Here is an 18,791-nt window from a genome sequence, read left to right as displayed (position 1 = left end):
AAGAGTTTTATTCAGCTACAAACCCTGAAATCACACCGGAGAACTCACACAGGAGAGAAACCTTATAGCTGTGGTCAATGTGGGAAGAGTTTTACTACATCTGGCTCTCTGACTCTACACCAGAGAATACACACAGGAGAGAAACCCTTATAGCTGTGATCAATGTGGGAAGAGTTTTCTTTCATCTGGTCGTCTGACAATACACCAGGGAACACACACAGGAGAGAAACCTTACAGCTGTGATTAGTGTGGGAAGAGTTTTACTACATCTAGCTATTTGACTATACACCAGAGAGCACACACAGGAGGGAAACCTTTTATCTGTGATCAATGTGACAAGAGATACTCTGATAAAAGATATCTGATCAAACATCAGAAAATACATACATGAAGCAGTTGTTTCATGATATCAATGAAATAATGTCACAATGTAGAATGTTTTAACATTGTAGTAGGAGTATTTTAATGATGTCACAATGTAGAATGTTTTAACATTGTAGTAGGAGTATTTTAATGATGTCACAATGTAGAACCCTAAACGTTTGTCCCCTGTTCTATTGATTTCAACATGATATGGATATTAGCCTCAGGGGGGAAATCCAGGCTCTGAATTGAAAGAGTATTATTTATGAGATTTATCAAAAAGTGACTAACAAAAAAGAGCTGTGTTACACTTACCATGTTGGTGACCCACTGGAATCAAAATGCAACATTTCAAACTGTTTCTGCATATTGGTTATTGATTTGGACACGTTAAAACTGTGTTTTGACATTGCACTATTCCCATGTATCAAAATGTCATTCAAAAGACGTTGAAAATAAGACTATGCCTGACGTCCAATATATGTTCTGTCCAGTATATGTTCTGTTCAGTATATGTTCTGTCCAGTATATGTTCTGTCCAGTATATGTTCTGTCCAGTATATGTTTCGTTGTAGTTGAAAGTGAAAGTTGAAAGATGTCTTTTCGGGTGGTTGATTTTTTTCAATGACTTAAACTGCTTAATTTCAACGTACTTGCAGCCGATACACCTATAATCAATTTTTATTAACAATCTGACATCACTCCAGTATTTCTTTACAACATTCAAATGCTAATTGTCTTTATTCCACTACTGAAGAAGCATGACCCAAATCACCTCATATATTTCAAACATTCAGCCTGACGAAATATATATGTTTTATTATTCCATGCCTCACCATTAAGTGAAGTATTGCCAATACATATTAACAAAGGGGTGAACATTTGGTTTTGATATTTCATATTATGTAACATTTAGTAATCATAGTTATTCATGCAACCAACTTGACATTTTTGGGTACATTTATATTGACATTGTTACCCTGCTTTTATATCCAACAACATGCCTATCTAGTGAACCCTGAAAAGAGAGAGAAGCTCCGCAGTGAGGTGGAAAGTTACTACGGATATCGCAGGAGTTTCCTCTTGAAATCAGACATGTCCGTGGTAAGGACAACTTGGTTGCTGATTATCTCAAGGGTGGGCAGTCAAATAGATTTGTGTTTTGCATTTAGCCAGTGAGTTACCATGATCACAATTTATTTTGACACGTTTTTCCCGTGTTGGAGATTAGTTTTATCTCTTATTCTTTTCTGTGTTTTTTTTGAAACGGCACTGTTAAGGGCTCGTAAGTAAGAGTTCCAGTGTTGTATCCGGCGCATGTGACTAATCCTATTTGATTTGAGTTTTGTTTGGGCTCGTTCCAAGGGGACGAGAGTTCTAGAAGCTAGTGGGTTTTAGGAAGACGACAGTTCTAGAAGCTAGTGAGTTTTAGGAAGACGAGAGTTCTAGAAGCTAGTGAGTTTTAGGAAGACGACAGTTCTAGAAGCTAGTGAGTTTTAGGAAGACGAGAGTTCTAGAAGCTAGTGGGTTTTAGAAGATAGTGGGTTTTAGGAAGACGAGAGTTCTAGAAGCTAGTGGGTTTTAGGAAGATGAGAGTTCTAGAAGCTAGTGAGTTTTAGGATTCTATAGAAAGAAAAAGTAGAAAAAAATAATACGATTGTATATTATTATTTAGAAATATGTGTTTTTTCTTGTTTTTAAATGTTGACAGCCAGTAGACACCATGTTTATATTGGTGAAGGTGAAGCATTGTAGATTATGTGAAATGGAAGTTTTGGTTTGTCTGAATGAATGATCTGAATAATTGGCTATATATATCACCTTTTGTTGCGCTACCGTTTTGGTTTGCTTCCTGTCTTTAAGTTTGTTGTGGGTTTTTCTTTCGTTTGCCTCTTCTTGGGCAGATTTAGTGGGTCTCATGGTGGGTGTCTTTTATGTCCCAGTTGTTGTTACTAGTCAACTTTCAGTCGACACCCCCATAGTGTCTTTCAGAGCCCCTCCTAAAAAACAAGCTTATATTTTGGGTTGGATATTTTAACATTTTAATCAATGGCATTTCCTTAGGATGCTCATTAGTCTTTAAGTTGTGATTATTATTTTTTTTAATCCTCTTATGTTTGTGTACTAAATATTTCACTTTTTTCCTGTGAAGCCATTGTGTTGCATCCATGTCTGAAATGTGCTGTATAAATAAAGCTTGATTTGATTTGAACATATTGCAAAACAAGATTAATCCAATGTCTGACCAATCAACAGACTGATCGTCCATCTTAGTATGAAAAACAGTCTCAATCCCACTTTTCAAGCCTGCTGAAGGCGTGGTGGAGTGGTAAACACCATCCCCGGCTCTACCAGGGGCTTGAGGTGGTCTCACACAGCTCTGCTGGTGGAGTGGTAAACACCACCCCCGGCTCTACCAGGGGCTTGAGGTGGTCTCCCACAGCTCTGCTTATGTCATGTTCTGTGGCCTTGCCGTTCCATTTCTTGACTGCCCCTGGAACACAGAAATAAACACATTTAGTCATATTATATAAAACACTCAAAGTAATGGATATGGAGCATCTACAGCCTCAGTTACAGTTACACCTGGCACCTAAATGTGACTTCTGTCATCTGATCACTCCAAGCTGCATTAGGTTCAGATCTACCAGGATGGGCCTTTGACATTGTCTGGACGCAGTCAGGCCACTGAATATAAATAAGCAATGTAAAGAGATGGGGTGTTTCCAACAGTAGTATCTAACTAAATGCTTGTGTTCCTAGCTCCAACAGTGCAGTAATATCTAACAATTTCACAACAAATACCTAATACGGAGAGGAAGGCTGAGGACTCTACTCTACTCTACTCCACTAAGAGGACATAAATATTTACCATCTAAACAATGTGTGACCTCTCACCTCTCTGGCTGTAGAAGTGTTCTTCCTAACCAATCCCTGAACAGCTCTCTGACTGAGCTCCACCCTCACTGGGTCTTCAGAGGAGAGGAAGGCTGAGGAGGGATGTAAGGATGAATGGATCAGTCAGTCAATAAAGTGTAAAGCTGCTGTCTATGCTGTCTGACAAAATCACTATTTTAGTAGTTCATTAAAGTAAATAAGGCTTTATGACTGCTGAATACCAACTATCAATCACTTAGATCATGTATTTTCAGGTAGAGATACATCCTTGGGAAGTCCCTAGCCCGTTGAAGTTGACATTTAAAATGGTTAAGTTAGGGTTTAGGGTAGGGATGTCCCAAGGATCCCGGATAGCATTGGTCATTGTGCATTCTTCTGTCTCTTTTACATAGCAGGTGATGGGTTCTGACTTCTGAACTTGAAAATATGAAAAATCCTTATTATGTGAAATTGAATTAAACAATAATGTATGTTGATGCTAATATGATGTACAATATTCCATGATGTTTCTATAGGATAACAATAGAGTAATATATTGAATATGATGTACAATATTCCATGATGTTTCTAGATGATAACAATAGAGTAATATATTTAATATGATGTACAATATTCCATGATGTTTCTATATGATAACAATAGAATAATATATTTAATATGATGTACAATATTCCATGATATTTCTATATGATAACAATACCGTAATATATTGTACAATATTCCATAATGTTTCTATATGATAACAATACCGTAATATATTTAATATTCCATATACTATTTTTTTAACAGTTTCACTAATTAACTTATTCATTATGATTCAACATCAGTTCACCGTCACCTCATACTGTATTAGAGCAGCAGCTGACTGCCCGGTTCAACGTCAGTTCACCGTCTCACCTCATACTGTATTGGAGCAGCAGCAGCTGACTTCCCAGTTCAACATCAGTTCACCGTCTCACCTCATACTGTATTGGAGCAGCAGCAGCTGACTGCCCAGTTCAACGTCAGTTCACCATCTCACCTCATACTGTATTGGAGCAGCAGCAGCTGACTGCCCTGTTCAACATCAGTTCACCGTCTCACCTCATACTGTATTGGAGCAGCAGCAGCTGACTGCCCAGTTCAACATCAGTTCACCGTCTCACCTCATACTGTATTGGAGCAGCAGCAGCTGACTGCCCTGTTCAACATCAGTTCACCGTCTCACCTCATACTGTATTGGAGCAGCAGCAGCTGACTGCCCGGTTCAACATCAGTTCAACGTCTCACCTCATACAGTATTGGAGCAGCTGTCTGCCCTGTTCAACATCAGTTCAACGTCTCACCTCATACTGTATTGGAGCAGCAGCAGCTGACTGCCCGGTTCAACATCAGTTCAACGTCTCACCTCATACAGTATTGGAGCAGCAGCAGCTGACTTGATCGTTGATGCTAATCATCATGTTTTGAATCTGAGCGTAAATAGAGCCGACTACAACTCTAAAAATGAAGGGTTCAACTGGAGTTGTTCTCAGATCCCCTAAGAACCGTAGGGTTCTTGGTCAATGAAAAACAGCCACAAAAGGTTCTTCAAAGAACCTGTTAGAAGGTGGGTTCATCGAGGAACCTCCGTTGTTGCTGGACTTCTTCCGGGAACTTCGCAATTACAACTGAAAACGATGGTGACAAGTTTGGATGCGACAACAGTTAAAAAGGTTAAGTTGGGTTGATGTTTGGCTCTGAATATGTCTCGAAATAATTTATATAATAATAATATAACATACTAATAATGAATAACGAAGACAATGATGGTTTTCTGTGAATATCTTCCATAACGTTACTATAGTTAATTACCGTAAATATTAGAAAGCCGGGTTTGACCCTCGGCGTTGTATGAGCTACAGTACAGTACCGTTATCTAGCTAGCTAACGTTATGTCCTAACTAGGCACAACTAGGTTTGGATTATTTCCCTCAACTATATTCTTTCCCATATATTGTATATCGTTTCCATGAAGCCAACATGGCTTTACACTCATTAACATAAGTTTCCAATCTAGAGCAGTTCTCACTTTTGTGATAATGAACTAGCTAACGTTAACTAACTAAGGACGGTGACCTGTCCAGACGAGATGTTACAACGAACTGAATCGTCAATGGAGGTCTTCCTCTTTATATAGCCTGCTACAGCATGCAATACTATTAACTCACAAGGGGGCATAACGTTACATGTACAATGCTATCCCATTTTGGAAACGTTACATGGACAATACTATCCCATTTTGGAAACGTTACATGGACAATACTATCCCATTTTGGAAACGTTACATGGACAATACTAGACTTTTATATAAACTACACTTTGCATGTTTCGCTCACCTCTTTTTTTAAAAACTAGGTTTGAGGGCATTTACCCAGGTCGTCAGGAGCCAGGTCATTTACCCAGGTCGTCAGGAGCCAGGTCATTTACCCAGGTCGTCAGGAGCCAGGTCACCAGGAGCGGTCACCAAGTGAAGATTCACATCCCCATCGCCAAATGTGGTGGTTAACTTCTTTAATATCAATGAGGAGAGAAACTTACCACACAAGTCAGAGTTATTCTTAAACTAAATCTTTATTCACTTATTAATAAGGAAGCAGGTAAATACAACGTACACATATAAAGTGAATCAATTGAGTGCTCTACTATAATGATGGCTGGTCGACCCACAGGACAAAACTACAAAGGTCTTTTACAGCCAAGATGCACCCCTTTCAACCTACATAGCGAACAACAGATGTATAGAACGGGTCACAAGGTTAAGATTTGTATGAAAGATACTTGTAATTCTCAGAAGACAGTATCTGCTGTAAAAATAGTCCTCTTTGTGTAGAGACCAGGGTCTGGCCCTGGGGTCATCTCTCCCTGGTACCATATAGAACAGAAACATTAACTCATGCTCTGGAATGCGGTCTCTTTAGGTTTTATCACCCAAAAGACATTGTAAATCTCCTGTCAGTGTTTTCTCTCAGAGGCCCATCCTCAGTAGAAAACACAGACACTATAGTTCTAAGAACCCTCTATTCTGTTGCATAAAACAACCATTTGATGCAATAAAAGTATTATAACATAATGTTGCAGTTTTGCTCTGTGTCCACTGAAAGTTGACTAGTAACAACAACTGGGACATAAAAGACACCCACCATGAGACCCACTAAATCTGCCCAAGAAGAGGCAAACAAAAGAAAAACCCACACCACACCAAACTTACAGACAGGAAGCAAACCAAAAAAGTGGAGCAACTAAAGGTGTTAACTCTCCACATCTATCAAGACAACTGGAGCACTGGGCCAGACACTCTTAAATAGAACCTGGACCAGCTCAGGTGAAACACCTTCCCACTAACGAGATGGACAAGCCAGCACAGGTGTAACACATACTGACTAACGAGGTGACACCAATCAGTGCGTCCTACGTGCTAACAAGCTAGACGTGATAAAGTCCAACCTCAAAACATAAATGGAAAAACCAAAGACTAACACCTTAAGAGAATGCGCACCACCAACAGAAAACAACTTCCATTTCACATTATAATCAACTACAATGCTTCACCTTTACCAATATAAACATGGTTTCTACTGGCTGTCAACAATTAAAAACAAGAAAAAAAAGTTTCGCTTCTAGAACTCTTGTCTTCCTAAAACTCACTAGCTTCTAGAACTCTCGTCTTCCTAAAACTCACTAGCTTCTTGAACTCTCGTCCCCTTGAAACGAGCCCAAACAAAACTCATCTCCAATACGGAAAAACGTGCAGTAAAAATAAATTGTGATCCATGGCAATGCACTGGCTAAACGCAAAACACAAAACATTTTGACTGCCCCCCTTGAGACAATCAGCAACCAAGTTGTCCTTACAACAGACTTGTCTGATTTCAAGAGGAAACTCCTGCAATATCCGTAGTAACTTTCCACCTCACTGCAGAGCTTCTCTCTCTTTTCAGGGTTCACTCGATAGGCATGTTGTTGGATCGGGGCCCAGTCCCCAATGTCATGCTCTAGTACATTTGGTTTGGCACATGAGAGAATTAACCCTGATATTCTAAAAACAGGGCAACAATGTCAATATAATTGTACCCAAAAAACTGTCAGTTGGTTGCATGAATAATTTTCATTACTAAATGTTACATGAAATGTAAATATGAAATATTTGGTTGCATAGTATTATTTTCAACGGCTTTTCAATGACATTTTGCTAGGTGGTATAGCCCCAATATCAAAACACAGTTTTAACGTGTCCAAATCAATAACCAATATGCAGAAACAGTTTGGGATCAATTGAAAACCTAACATGTGGTATATACACAAACATCTGCCACAATAATTGTATTTTTTAAAACAAGCTCCTTATAAACTGCACAAGCACCAGAAACGCTGTTGTTTTGACAAGTAACAATAAATCACTGATATCGATTAGGGGGGAAATCAGGTTGTACTTGCTGTTGAAACTAACACAACTAAAAAAACACATGGAAATGGGAGATATCTTTTACCTCACTGATAAGAGGACAACCTGCAGAAGACAGTCAGCTACATATTGGAGTGATGCATTTAAATGTAGGGGTCACTAAACAAAGGAACACAACACTTATTTGTCATAACTCATCGATATTATGTTGAAATCAGTTGATTCTGGGAATAATGCGTACATCACTGGTTAGAGGACAAATCTTTATTTGTTAGTCACTTTGTGTTAAATCACATAAATAGTACTCTTTCAATTCAGAGCCTTGATTTCCCCCAATGAGCCTAATATCCATATCATGTTGAAATCAATTGATAAGGGGGCAAACGTTTAGGGTTCTACATTGTGACATTCTGACTGACTGACTGCAGAGTATATTAATATACTATATATTAAAACATTCTACATTGAGACATTAAAATACTCCTACTACAATGTTAAAACATTCTACATTGTGACATCATTAAACTACTCCTACTACAATGTTAAAACATTCTACATTGTGACATCATTAAACTACTCCCACTACAATGTTAAAACATTCTACATTGTGACATTAATTCATTGATATCATGAAACAACTCCTTCATATATACATTTTCTGATATTTGATCAGGGATCTTTTATCAGATTATCTCTGGTCACAGCTAAGAGGTTTCTCTCCTGTGTGTGTTCTATGGTGTATAGTTAGATAGCTAGAAGTAGAAAAACTCTTCCCACATTGATCACAGCTATACGGTTTCTCTCCTGTGTGTATTCTCTGGTGCACTGTCAGAGAGCTAGATTGCCTAAAACTCTTCCCGCATTGACCACAGCTATAAGATTTCTCGCCTGTGTGTATTCTCTGGTGCACTGTCAGATGGCCAGATTGACTAAAACTCTTCCCACATTGATTACAGCTAAATGGTTTCTCTCCTGTATGTATTCTCTGGTGCACTGTCAGATCTCCAGATTGACTAAAACTCTTCCAACATTGACCACAGCTATAAGATTTCTCTCCTGTGTGTGTTCTCTGGTGTGTAGTTAGATAGCCAGAAGAAGAAAAACTCTTCCCGCATTGACCACAGCTATAAGGTTTCTCTCCTGTGTGTGTTCTCTGGTGTACAATCAGCTGGATGGATTTAGCAAAACTCTTCCCACATTGACCACAGCTATAAGGTTTCTCTCCTGTGTGTGTTCTCTGGTGTTGAGTCAGATGGCTGGATTTAGAAAAACTCTTCCCACATTGATCACAGCTAAACGATTTCTCTCCTGTGTGTATTCTCTGGTGCACTGTCAGAGAGCTAGATTGACTAAAACTCTTCCCACATTGACCACAGCTATAAGATTTCTCTCCTGTGTGTATTCTCTGGTGCACTGTCAGATGGCCAGATTGACTAAAACTCTTCCCACATTGATTACAGCTAAATGGTTTCTCTCCTGTATGTATTCTCTGGTGCACTGTCAGATCTCCAGATTGACTAAAACTCTTCCCACATTGACCACAGCTATAAGGTTTCTCTCCTGTGTGTGTTCTCTGGTGTATAGTTAGATAGCCAGAAGAAGAAAAACTCTTCCCACATTGACCACAGCTACAAGGTTTCTCTCCTGTGTGTGTTCTCTGGTGTTGAGTCAGATGGCTGGATTTAGCAAAACTCTTCCCACATTGACCACAGCTATAAGGTTTCTCTCCTGTGTGTGTTCTCTGGTGTTGAGTCAGATGGCTGGATTTAGCAAAACTCTTCCCACATTGACCACAGCTATATGGTTTCTCTCTTGTGTGAATTCTTTGATGTATTTTAAGTTCTGATGAAGATTTGCAACCTTTCCCACAGTCAGAGCAGAAGTGAGATTTCTTCCCTGTGGATCTCTGCGGGTGTTTCTTGAGGTGTTCTGATCGGGAGAGACTCTTCTCTGCCTCTTCAGCATCATGTTGTTGTTGAGGCTCCCCAGAGGATCCACGGTAGTCCCGTATCTCTCCTGTGTGAACAACAAAGTCAGACAGACGGTTTAAGGCCCACAACAGCAGAAATGCACTGTTTATTTGAGGTAAAAGGTGATGCCCAGAGAGTTCCCATGAAGTTGTACAACAATTGATGTCTGTTAAATTATTTTACAATTGTCTTAAGACAGTCAAGACCTAAGCAGTGTGCCAGACGACCTTTGGTCTCCAAAAAAGGACCCCTCTGTGTTCTGTGCTAAAATTCTAGCGATGCACATGCATTGTAATTGTAAGGCTCGTTTGAATCTCCTGCTTAACCTGTTTGGGCTGCAGGGGCAGTATTGAGTAGCCAGATAAAAGGTGCCCATTTCAAACGGCCTCGTACTCAATTCTTGCTCGTACAATATGCATATTATTATTACTATTGGATAGAAAACACTATCTAGTTTCTAAAACCGTTTGAATTATTTCTCTGAGTGAAACAGAACTCATTCTGCAGCACATTTCCTGACCAGGAAGTGGAAAGTCTGAAATCGATGCTCTGTTCTTCTTCCTGCCTATAAATGGGCACGAGACCTATTAGTATACATGCACGTCATACACCTTTCCCTGGGTGTCACAACATACTATCATATCCACGCCTTCCTGGAATCCCTGTCTTCCACAGGTGATGAGCGTGAGGCTTGGATTTTATTCCTGAAACTTAATACCGCTCTTCACCGACCCAGGAAGGGGTGGGGCCAATCAGGTGTTGTACCTCGTTTCCCTCCTTCAGGAAACAGTAATTATAGTCAAAGTTACAATTCCTTTCAGTCGGTCAACTTCGGTACAACATACTATGGAGAAATAGATTCATTTCCCATGCCGACCCAAACGGATACTAAATTAAACGACCCATGGCAGATCACCCAGACCTGACCCTGCAAGATGCGTCAGTTTTGTCAATTTATTCATTCTTTCGTTTGAAACACTCCTGTCAATGTTGAGTAAGGACACACACCTGATTACACATATAGAGGTAGGACTAGTCTACCCGATTACACATGTAGAAGTAGGACTAGTCTACCTGGCCTGAGCACAAATGTAGGCCTATAAATGTGGCTATTTGGGGATGTCTGATAGTATTTCTGATTGTCTTAACGCTGCACCACTAATGAGTTGTGGAGCTTCTCCAACTAATTTTTTCTTTACCTCAAACAGCAGGTAAACAAAGTCTTATTAGAATCCATTACGAATGACAATAGTTGCTCAAAGTATTTGTAAATTATTTCCAGCTCTCGCCCTTTCGATAACCACCCAGCATTAAAGGGTAAAATGTAATGCTCTGATCCAGTGGAAATGCTATAAAACACCTGATTACTTCTTATCCTTTGCACAAATAGACGACAGATGTGTCTGTCCAGAACTCACTGGCGCGGGAAACTGAGGGCCCAGATTATTTTATACAATGTTGCAAGTTTGAGGACCCAGTTTATAGTTGATAGAATGTTTCAAGTTCGTTGTTGACAGGCCAGTGCAGCCAATGGGATTTATAGGATATTTATTTTTTAAATCGGGATATTTTCTACCTGCAGGCTGCAAATGTTTTTGTTTGTTGGTTTCATGTAGGCTATTTTTACATAGTTGGCAATGGCAATAAAAGTTACTTTTAGATTTGTATAATTTTCATTTAGATGGAATGTAGATTAATCACAGACAATGATTTTGAGATACTATTATCAATGAAATTAAACTGTTTCAGTAAAATGTGCAAATGAAAATCATAACTGTCACCAGATCGGTAGAAATGGTAAGATACATTTGCACTCCAAATGTAGGTTGCCGACTGCTTGTGTAGCCTATTACCAGCAACGTCAGAATGTATGAAGGACAGCAGGAGTTGGTTCAGGAAGAGTTTCTTCTCTTCTGGTTGGGCGATATTGATGTAATGGCATGAAAATAAATTGGCTGAATATTATACAATGACTTATCAACAGCTCTAACAATTTGACCCCCACAGGAAATCTACACTGGCAATTTTAGAATATACTATATAGCCTAGAAACCTGGTTAAACTATCACTATGACATCATGGATGAATTCTAGAATATACTATATATCCTAGAAACCTGGTTAAACTTTCATTATGACATCATGGATGAATTCTAGAATATACTATATAGCCTAGAAACCTGGTTAAACTATCATTATGACATCATGGATGAATTCTAGAATATACTATATATCCTAGAAACCTGGTTAAACTATCATTATGACATCATGGATGACCAGTCCTTGTATTCATAGTGTATTGAATTCAGGGGGTTGCCCTGAGCTGAACTCAAACCTGGGTCCAGTGACTCTCAAGTTAACACCTTATAACTGTTACACCAAGATGTCTGAACTTCTTGACGAGGTCGCTAGGTGTTGAGTTACGGTTGATACAATAGCTTTCTCTATGAATTTGAGAGTGGTTACATTTCTCCAGCCCCCATCCCTCAGCTGTTTACCAAACCAAGTCTCTGGGCAGCCATTTTGTTTCTGTTTAAATCCTAGGTTGTCTCTTTAAAAATGCCACACAACAAACAACCAATCTGCAGTTGAAACAATAACAAGGCTGTAATTCCACCACTGTTTTGCTAATAAGATGATGGGGTTGGAGAAATGTAACTACTCTCAAATTCATAGACAGACCAATGGATGCAAGGACTGACCATCCATGATATCAACATTATAGTTTTAACCATGTTGAGGCTGTACAGTGTTGATTTACATTGTTTCTAAACATTGGAGTAAAAAAAGCTTATTTGGGGTTCTGATGGGGTACAACAGTTGAACTAAGCTCATGAGGCATGTGTTATATTCTTCAAGAATCAATGGCTATAAATAAATAATACACAGTCCATACTGCTATAACCCATAGTACCACATTGGATAACATTCACAACATGGAACAACAGTCCATACTGATTTCCCCAGTTCAACAACTGCAGAGTTTGTGCCTCTGTTTTTAAGACAGTACTTACGAGTGTTAATCAGGGAACGGTTTCTCAAAACCATCTTATGGCTAAGTTCACCGTTAGAACCATCGGACACCTTAAGATGCGTTTGGGAAACCGGGACCAGATATCCAGTTTCCTCCTCCTCTTCTTCCTCCTCCGTTTTCAATGTAACAGTCATCTCTTCCTCCTCCTCTTTCACTCCATAAACTGCATCCTCCTCTCCTTTTACTGTAACATCCTCCTCCTCTTTCACTCTGAACGCTTCTTCCCCTTCTTTCACTGAAACGGCCTCATCCTCTACTTCTTGTTTTACTGTGATACCCGCTTCTTCTATAGCAGGGGAGTAGCTTAGTGACCGCATGGTCGGGGATGTTAGCTAGCTAGGCTAATGCTAACTTAACCAGCCCGCTAACGGAATAATAACAACACCGTAAATATGAAATTAAAACGGATAACTAACTAGACGACAGAAGAGGGTTTAAAACACAGTGGCTAATATACGCTAAAGCGTCTAAAGAGCTTTATTGGTTCGTCTATTTTGTCTAGCAAGCTACCGAGGTGTCTGACGAACTGTTGCTGCTGTTGAAAGAAGCGTTCCGTCCACTAGATTATACGTCACAGTAGCATCATTGCCTTAAAGTCGCAGACCGCAATCTGCTGACTGGAGTGGGTAACGCAGTTGAGTAAAATGTAAATACAAATTTCAGACAAAAGGTAGGTAGGAATCAGGAACATAGCTAGTCCTAAAATATTAATTAGCCCCTCCCTAAATAATTTAATATCAATATCAATATATTTTCTCTGTGATTTCTGTTAGTGAAACGTTTACTGTTGACAGGAGAACAAGAGGAGACAATAGGACGAGGTGGATAATTGTATAATAAGGCAGATTTATTCAAGTGTAAAGATATTAGGCAAAGCGTGCGGCACGGCTCTTTCTGTCTGATTTGTATAAAATCGTCCGGAAAGAGAAAGTTTCAAGACTCGTACAGTATTATACATACAACAAGCAAAGTAGGTAGATCTGCGAGCCTGGCCTTCCGATTGGTCGATCTGGGTCTTGGGTAGTCCTGAACAGGCCTGGTGTCCACGTTCCATTGGTTCCTGAGACAGTTCTTTGTCCTGAGCTCCAAGCATGTGTTGTGTGTGTTCTGTGGTTATCATGGGGGAGGGGAATTATGTGTGTCTGTAGTCGGTGTCTTAATAAGTCCAGCATATGTCCAAGAGAAATGAGGAGTATGTGTATTTTTGTATAAAATATGGCTTATGTTGAAATGTAGTTATTGCTAGTTTCCAGTCTCTATTACAATTTCTTACATTACTTATTTTCGTCAACCGTTCCATCGCATCTTAAACTTCTTACCGGGCCGGCACTAGGACCGGGGGAGGCTGCTGCACTAGTGATAGTTAGACTTTCTTCAACATAGATGGCGGACAGAAATACTAGGAGAGAGGGGTAACCCTCCACAGAACTGAACTGAATCAAAGATGGCGGACAGAAATACTAGAAGAGAGGGATAGAAATACTAGGATGGAAGCAAATGTAAGGGATTATAACGTAATAACTAATCATGCAAAAAACATGTACAGTTGACAGGAATGTTAGTTCATGTATAGACAAACGATTATGCATTTTTTTAACATAAAATTATTTTACGAAAATCGCGATTTAGCCAGCTAGCTGGCTAGCTTTATGGGTGTTGTGACATGAGTATGACATTGAACCAGTAGAGAATGTGAAACGCTTTATTGAAAAGCTCATTATCCAAGTGTTATAAATACAAGTTCAATCTGTACTTCAATGCACATCTGTTGTGCATTATAAAAACAGAGGAAGAAAGAGGAGGTGAGAGAGAGGTGTAAAAGACAGAAAGGGAAAGAGGTAAGCACATAGGAGCAGGGAAGGCAGCACATGATTAATGAATCACAGTGCTACATAAATATTCTCTCAGTTCATCACAATTACATAACAGTGTCTCTAGTCGGCCCAAAGGTTATCTTAAAAGCAGCTGAGGTGGCGATGATGGGACTAGGGGTTGGCATCCTCTCACATCAAAACATATCTGCAGACGAGAGACAGATGGAGAGAGAGAGCATGTTTAAGCCTTGTGTTTTTAGTTTTTATTCTAACATTGTTAGTCATCAATCAGGAGGTGAAATGCAAAACTGACCTGGGATCATTAACTCTGGGACTACAGCATCTATCTGTATTTCAATGTAAAGCATCTCTTTAATAATACTTCCTGTATAATATAAACTGACCTGGGATCATTAACTCTGGGACTACTGCATCTCTCTGTATTTCAATGTAAAGCATCTCTTTAATAATACTTCCTGTATAATATAAACTGACCTGGGATCATTAACTCTGGGACTACAGCATCTATGTCTGTATTTCAATGTAAAGCATCTCTTTAATAATTATTCCTGTTGACCTGACCATGTGACCTCTCACCTCTGATCATGCTGTGCCCTCTATGTAGCCAGTTCAGATGTAGGAGGGGTTCACCGACACAGCTGATATAACCTAGAGGATTTAGGGAGAAGGGGAGAGAGGGATGAAGTGAAGGAGAGAGACTGTTATTGAGAAAATAAGGTAGTTAAAGCCACAGTGTTCAACAGGAATCTGTGTGTGGCCTCACCTGGTGTCCACACCACACTAAGTGGCTGCAGAGTACTTTATGCTGAAAAACATGAACGGGCACACAAAGACAAACAATATAGCGTAGTTATAGAAATAATGAAGTGTCTTACTATTCTCTATGGTTGGCCCTCTTGCCTATTCTTTGAAGGTGGAAGGAGCCACAGTTATACACCTGAGCCTGTTTACTGCAGAACACAATCCATCAATCAGATTGATACACGAGTGTGTAGGTGTGGGTTATAGGGTGTCTAATTGTTCTACATTTTTTCCATATGGGTGATTTAAGATGTTTTTGCACAGACATCAAACCCTTACCTAAACTGCACCCTCACCTGAGAAGTAGAAATCAAAGGGAGAGAAACTATGAATTTAATAACTGCAGTTGACATAGCTAAGTAAATGGAAGAATACTCTTATTGCAATGTTGATGGCTCTTAAAATAGCCTTTGGTTGTGCATAGTGTAGTCTATGGTGTTGCCAGGGAACAGCACCCTCTTAAAAGAGCCTTTGGTTGTGCATAGTGTAGTCTATGGTGTTGCCAGGGAACAGCACCCTCTTAAAAGAGCCTTTGGTTGTGCATAGTGTAGTCTATGGTGTTGCCAGGGAACAGCACCCTCTTAAAAGAGCCTTTGGTTGTGCATAGTGTAGTCTATGGTGTTGCCAGGGAACAGCACCCTCTTAAAAGAACCTTTGGTTGTGCATAGTGTAGTCTATGGTGTTGCCAGGGAACAGCACCTAACCAAGACAATGTAACTGTTACATCACCAAGTCATTGTGGATTACTAAAGTATAATATCCCTGATAACAAATCATGATAACATTGGATTGATAGATGCATGGGCACACATATGTACATGTGTAGCATGTGACAATAACAGGATCATATCAAGGATGACATCACAAATGACTACATAAATACCACTTGAAGCTTGATGATGAGTTGATCATTTGAATCAGCTGTGCAGTGCTGAGACAAAAACAACAATGTGCCTCTTTGAGTCCCCAGGACTGAGAACCACTGCTCTTCATTGGGACCTCTTCATATGTAGACTGGCTTTCATAGCGCTCTTTATCTGAGGACAGAAAACCTCACAAGAAACACACTTCATTATAGTCAAATTACACCACACTGAATATTATGTTACTATTATCTCCGTCCTCACTTCTAGGGACAGGAACTACACAAAAGTACCTGCCCTATCCAGAATAGCCTCCTCTCTCACTGACAGTTGGGGCTGCTATCCTTTCACCCTCCTCCATGGCTGGTAGCTAGCTACCTACAAATGCATTTGGAGTTTGTTTTTTACAGTGATAAATACATCAAGATAGCTAATATGAAGTTAGGTAGCTGGTGATATTTAATTCACTTAGCTATCTATCTATACAGACTGGTTACCTATTTAGATGTGATATGAAAGTATTGTGTGAAATTATTTTGATGTGATATGAAAGTATTGTGTGAAATAATTGTTATGTGATATGAAAGTATTATGTGAAATTATTTTGAGGAGTAACGGGGGCAGAGAATCAGGAGTAGAAACAATAACAAAGCGTACTCCCTGTCCGTTGAGAATCGATTCACATTTAGATGGAATATTTGACTATTTTAGCTGCCAGAGCCAGTCTACCCCTGAAAATAACATACAGTCCTTGGACCTTGAGGAGTAACGGGGACAGCAATCAGCAGTAGAAACAATAACAAAGCGTACTCCCTGCCCGTTTCGGTAAAAAGCTGAGGGATGGGGCTGGAGAAATGCAACCATCCATGATACCAGCATTATAGTTTTAACCATGTTTTGAGGATATACAGTGTTCGTTTATATTTACTGATAAACATTGGAGATAATATAAGCTTATATTTTGGGTTCTGATGGGGTACGACAGTTGAACTAAGCTCATGAGGCATTTATAAGTGAATTCTTAAAGAAACAGATGGGTACATATCATTAATGTATAAGTCCCAAAATGCTGATTGCCCCTTTAAGACTACATATTGGGCTAATCTAATAGGAGATATTGAGGACTACAGTATTTCAGGCATTGTCATTGGATGCATTTGATCAATTGTTAACGTTTTGTTGATGGTCCACTCTTGATGTTCTACACGTTACAGTGTAGCTTCAGCCATTCCTACAGAACAACATTAAAGTGTAGAAACCCTTTACTGCATATTGGTTCAACGACTGCAGAGACGGTACTTACTGGTGTTAAACAGATCTCCAACCTCCTCTTCTTTCACACCAAAAACTACATCCTCCTCCTCCTCTTTCACTCTGAACGCGTCTTCCTCTTCTTTCACTGTAACAGCCCCATCCTCTACTTCTTGTTTTACTGTGACAGCCTCTTCTTCCGCCTCCTCTTTCACCACAACGTTCAGCCACAGACCTCCTTTCTCCGTCCAGCAGACTGCCTCTTCTTTAACAAGAGGGGAGAAGTTTAGGGAGCTCATGTTCGGGGATGTTAGCTAGCTAGCTATCATTAGCGACTAGGCTAGTGCTAACTTAACCAGCCAGCTACTATAGCTGACTAATAACAAATAACGTAATATTAAATTAAATAGGTTAACAAGTAGATACGACAGAAGTGTGGCTAAAACACAGTAGCTAATATACACCGAAAGCGTCTAAATAGCTTGAATCTTTCGGCTATGTTGGCTAGCAAGCTACCGAGGTGGTTGACGAGCTGTTTATGAAGAACCGTCCACTAGATTATACGTCACGCTGGCAGCGTCGCCTGAAAGACGCACATCGCCGTCTGCTGACTGGAGGGGAAACGCAGTTGAGGATCATATTTTATTTTCAGACAAAGATTATTTTACATGGATTTAATTAAATAATACCATTATATTGAGACATACAAAGACAGGAATGTGTTGATTGATTAGTGCGAATAAAAAATGTTTACTACAGCACATTTAAGGCAGTTTCATCAAGTTATACTACATCTAAATTAGCAGCTAGCTACTGTAGATCTATACTGCTCCTACATGGTGTAACAATACATCATGTAGATGTATATAATGAACAGACTAGGTCTATACTGCTCCTACATGGTGTAACAATACATCATGTAGATGTATATAATGAACAGACTAGGTCTATACTGCTCCTACATGGTGTAACAATACATCATGTAGATGTATATAATGAACAGACTAGGTCTATACTGCTCCTATATAATGAACAGACTAGGTCTATACTGATCCTACATGGTGTAACAATACATCATGTAGATGTATATAATGAACAGACTAGGTCCATACTGCTCCTACATGGTGTAGCAATACATCATGTAGATGTATATAATGAACAGACTAGGTCTATACTGCTCCTACATGGTGTAACAATACATCATGTAGATGTCATCATGGGGTATTGTGATGTCATTATAGGGTATTGTGATGTCATTACGTCATCATGTGGGACTTTAAGGCAATGCTGTTGTTGGTGAGTAAATTGTTTTACTCCACTGCTTCCTACACTTTAAGTAAAGTGAAGGCGACTA

The 18,791-nt window shown here is 39.5% G+C and overlaps 1 protein-coding gene and 1 long non-coding RNA gene across 3 annotated transcripts; both read right to left on the bottom strand.

Moving 5' to 3' along the window:
• Positions 1–5,864: 5,864 nt before the first annotated feature.
• LOC129844854 (zinc finger protein ZFP2-like) lies at positions 5,865–13,234 on the bottom strand. Its single transcript, XM_055913010.1, has 2 exons — positions 12,668–13,234; positions 5,865–9,700 (listed from the first exon to the last, which is right to left on the bottom strand). The coding sequence occupies exons 1-2, from the start codon at positions 13,002–13,004 to the stop codon at positions 8,373–8,375; spliced, it is 1,665 nt and encodes a 554-aa protein (XP_055768985.1). The 5' UTR covers positions 13,005–13,234; the 3' UTR covers positions 5,865–8,372.
• A 1,141-nt stretch (positions 13,235–14,375) lies between these two features.
• On the bottom strand, positions 14,376–18,004 carry LOC129844859 (uncharacterized). 2 transcript variants are annotated; one of them, XR_008758016.1, is made up of 3 exons: positions 17,490–18,004; positions 15,099–16,375; positions 14,376–14,706 (listed from the first exon to the last, which is right to left on the bottom strand). It is a non-coding gene; the product is annotated as an uncharacterized LOC129844859 (long non-coding RNA). The 2 variants fall into 2 exon arrangements; XR_008758017.1 differs by having other exon boundaries at positions 15,099–16,564; positions 17,490–18,003.
• Between the last annotated feature and the right edge of the window lie 787 nt (positions 18,005–18,791).

This window comes from Salvelinus fontinalis, unplaced genomic scaffold, assembly GCF_029448725.1.
Source record: "Salvelinus fontinalis isolate EN_2023a unplaced genomic scaffold, ASM2944872v1 scaffold_0241, whole genome shotgun sequence".
Lineage (NCBI taxonomy): Eukaryota > Metazoa > Chordata > Actinopteri > Salmoniformes > Salmonidae > Salvelinus > Salvelinus fontinalis.
The sequence above is the reverse complement of the archived record's forward strand: the minus strand, read 5'-3'. Positions and strand labels throughout refer to the sequence as shown.

Coding starts and splice junctions, on each gene's coding strand:
- LOC129844854 (XM_055913010.1), bottom strand. CDS start 13,004: ATGCGGTCACTAAGCTACTCCCCTGCTATAGAAGAAGCGGGTATCACA. Junction 9,701..12,667: donor CCGTTCCCTGATTAACACTC/GTAAGTACTGTC, acceptor TTGTTCACACAG/GAGAGATACGGGACTACCGT.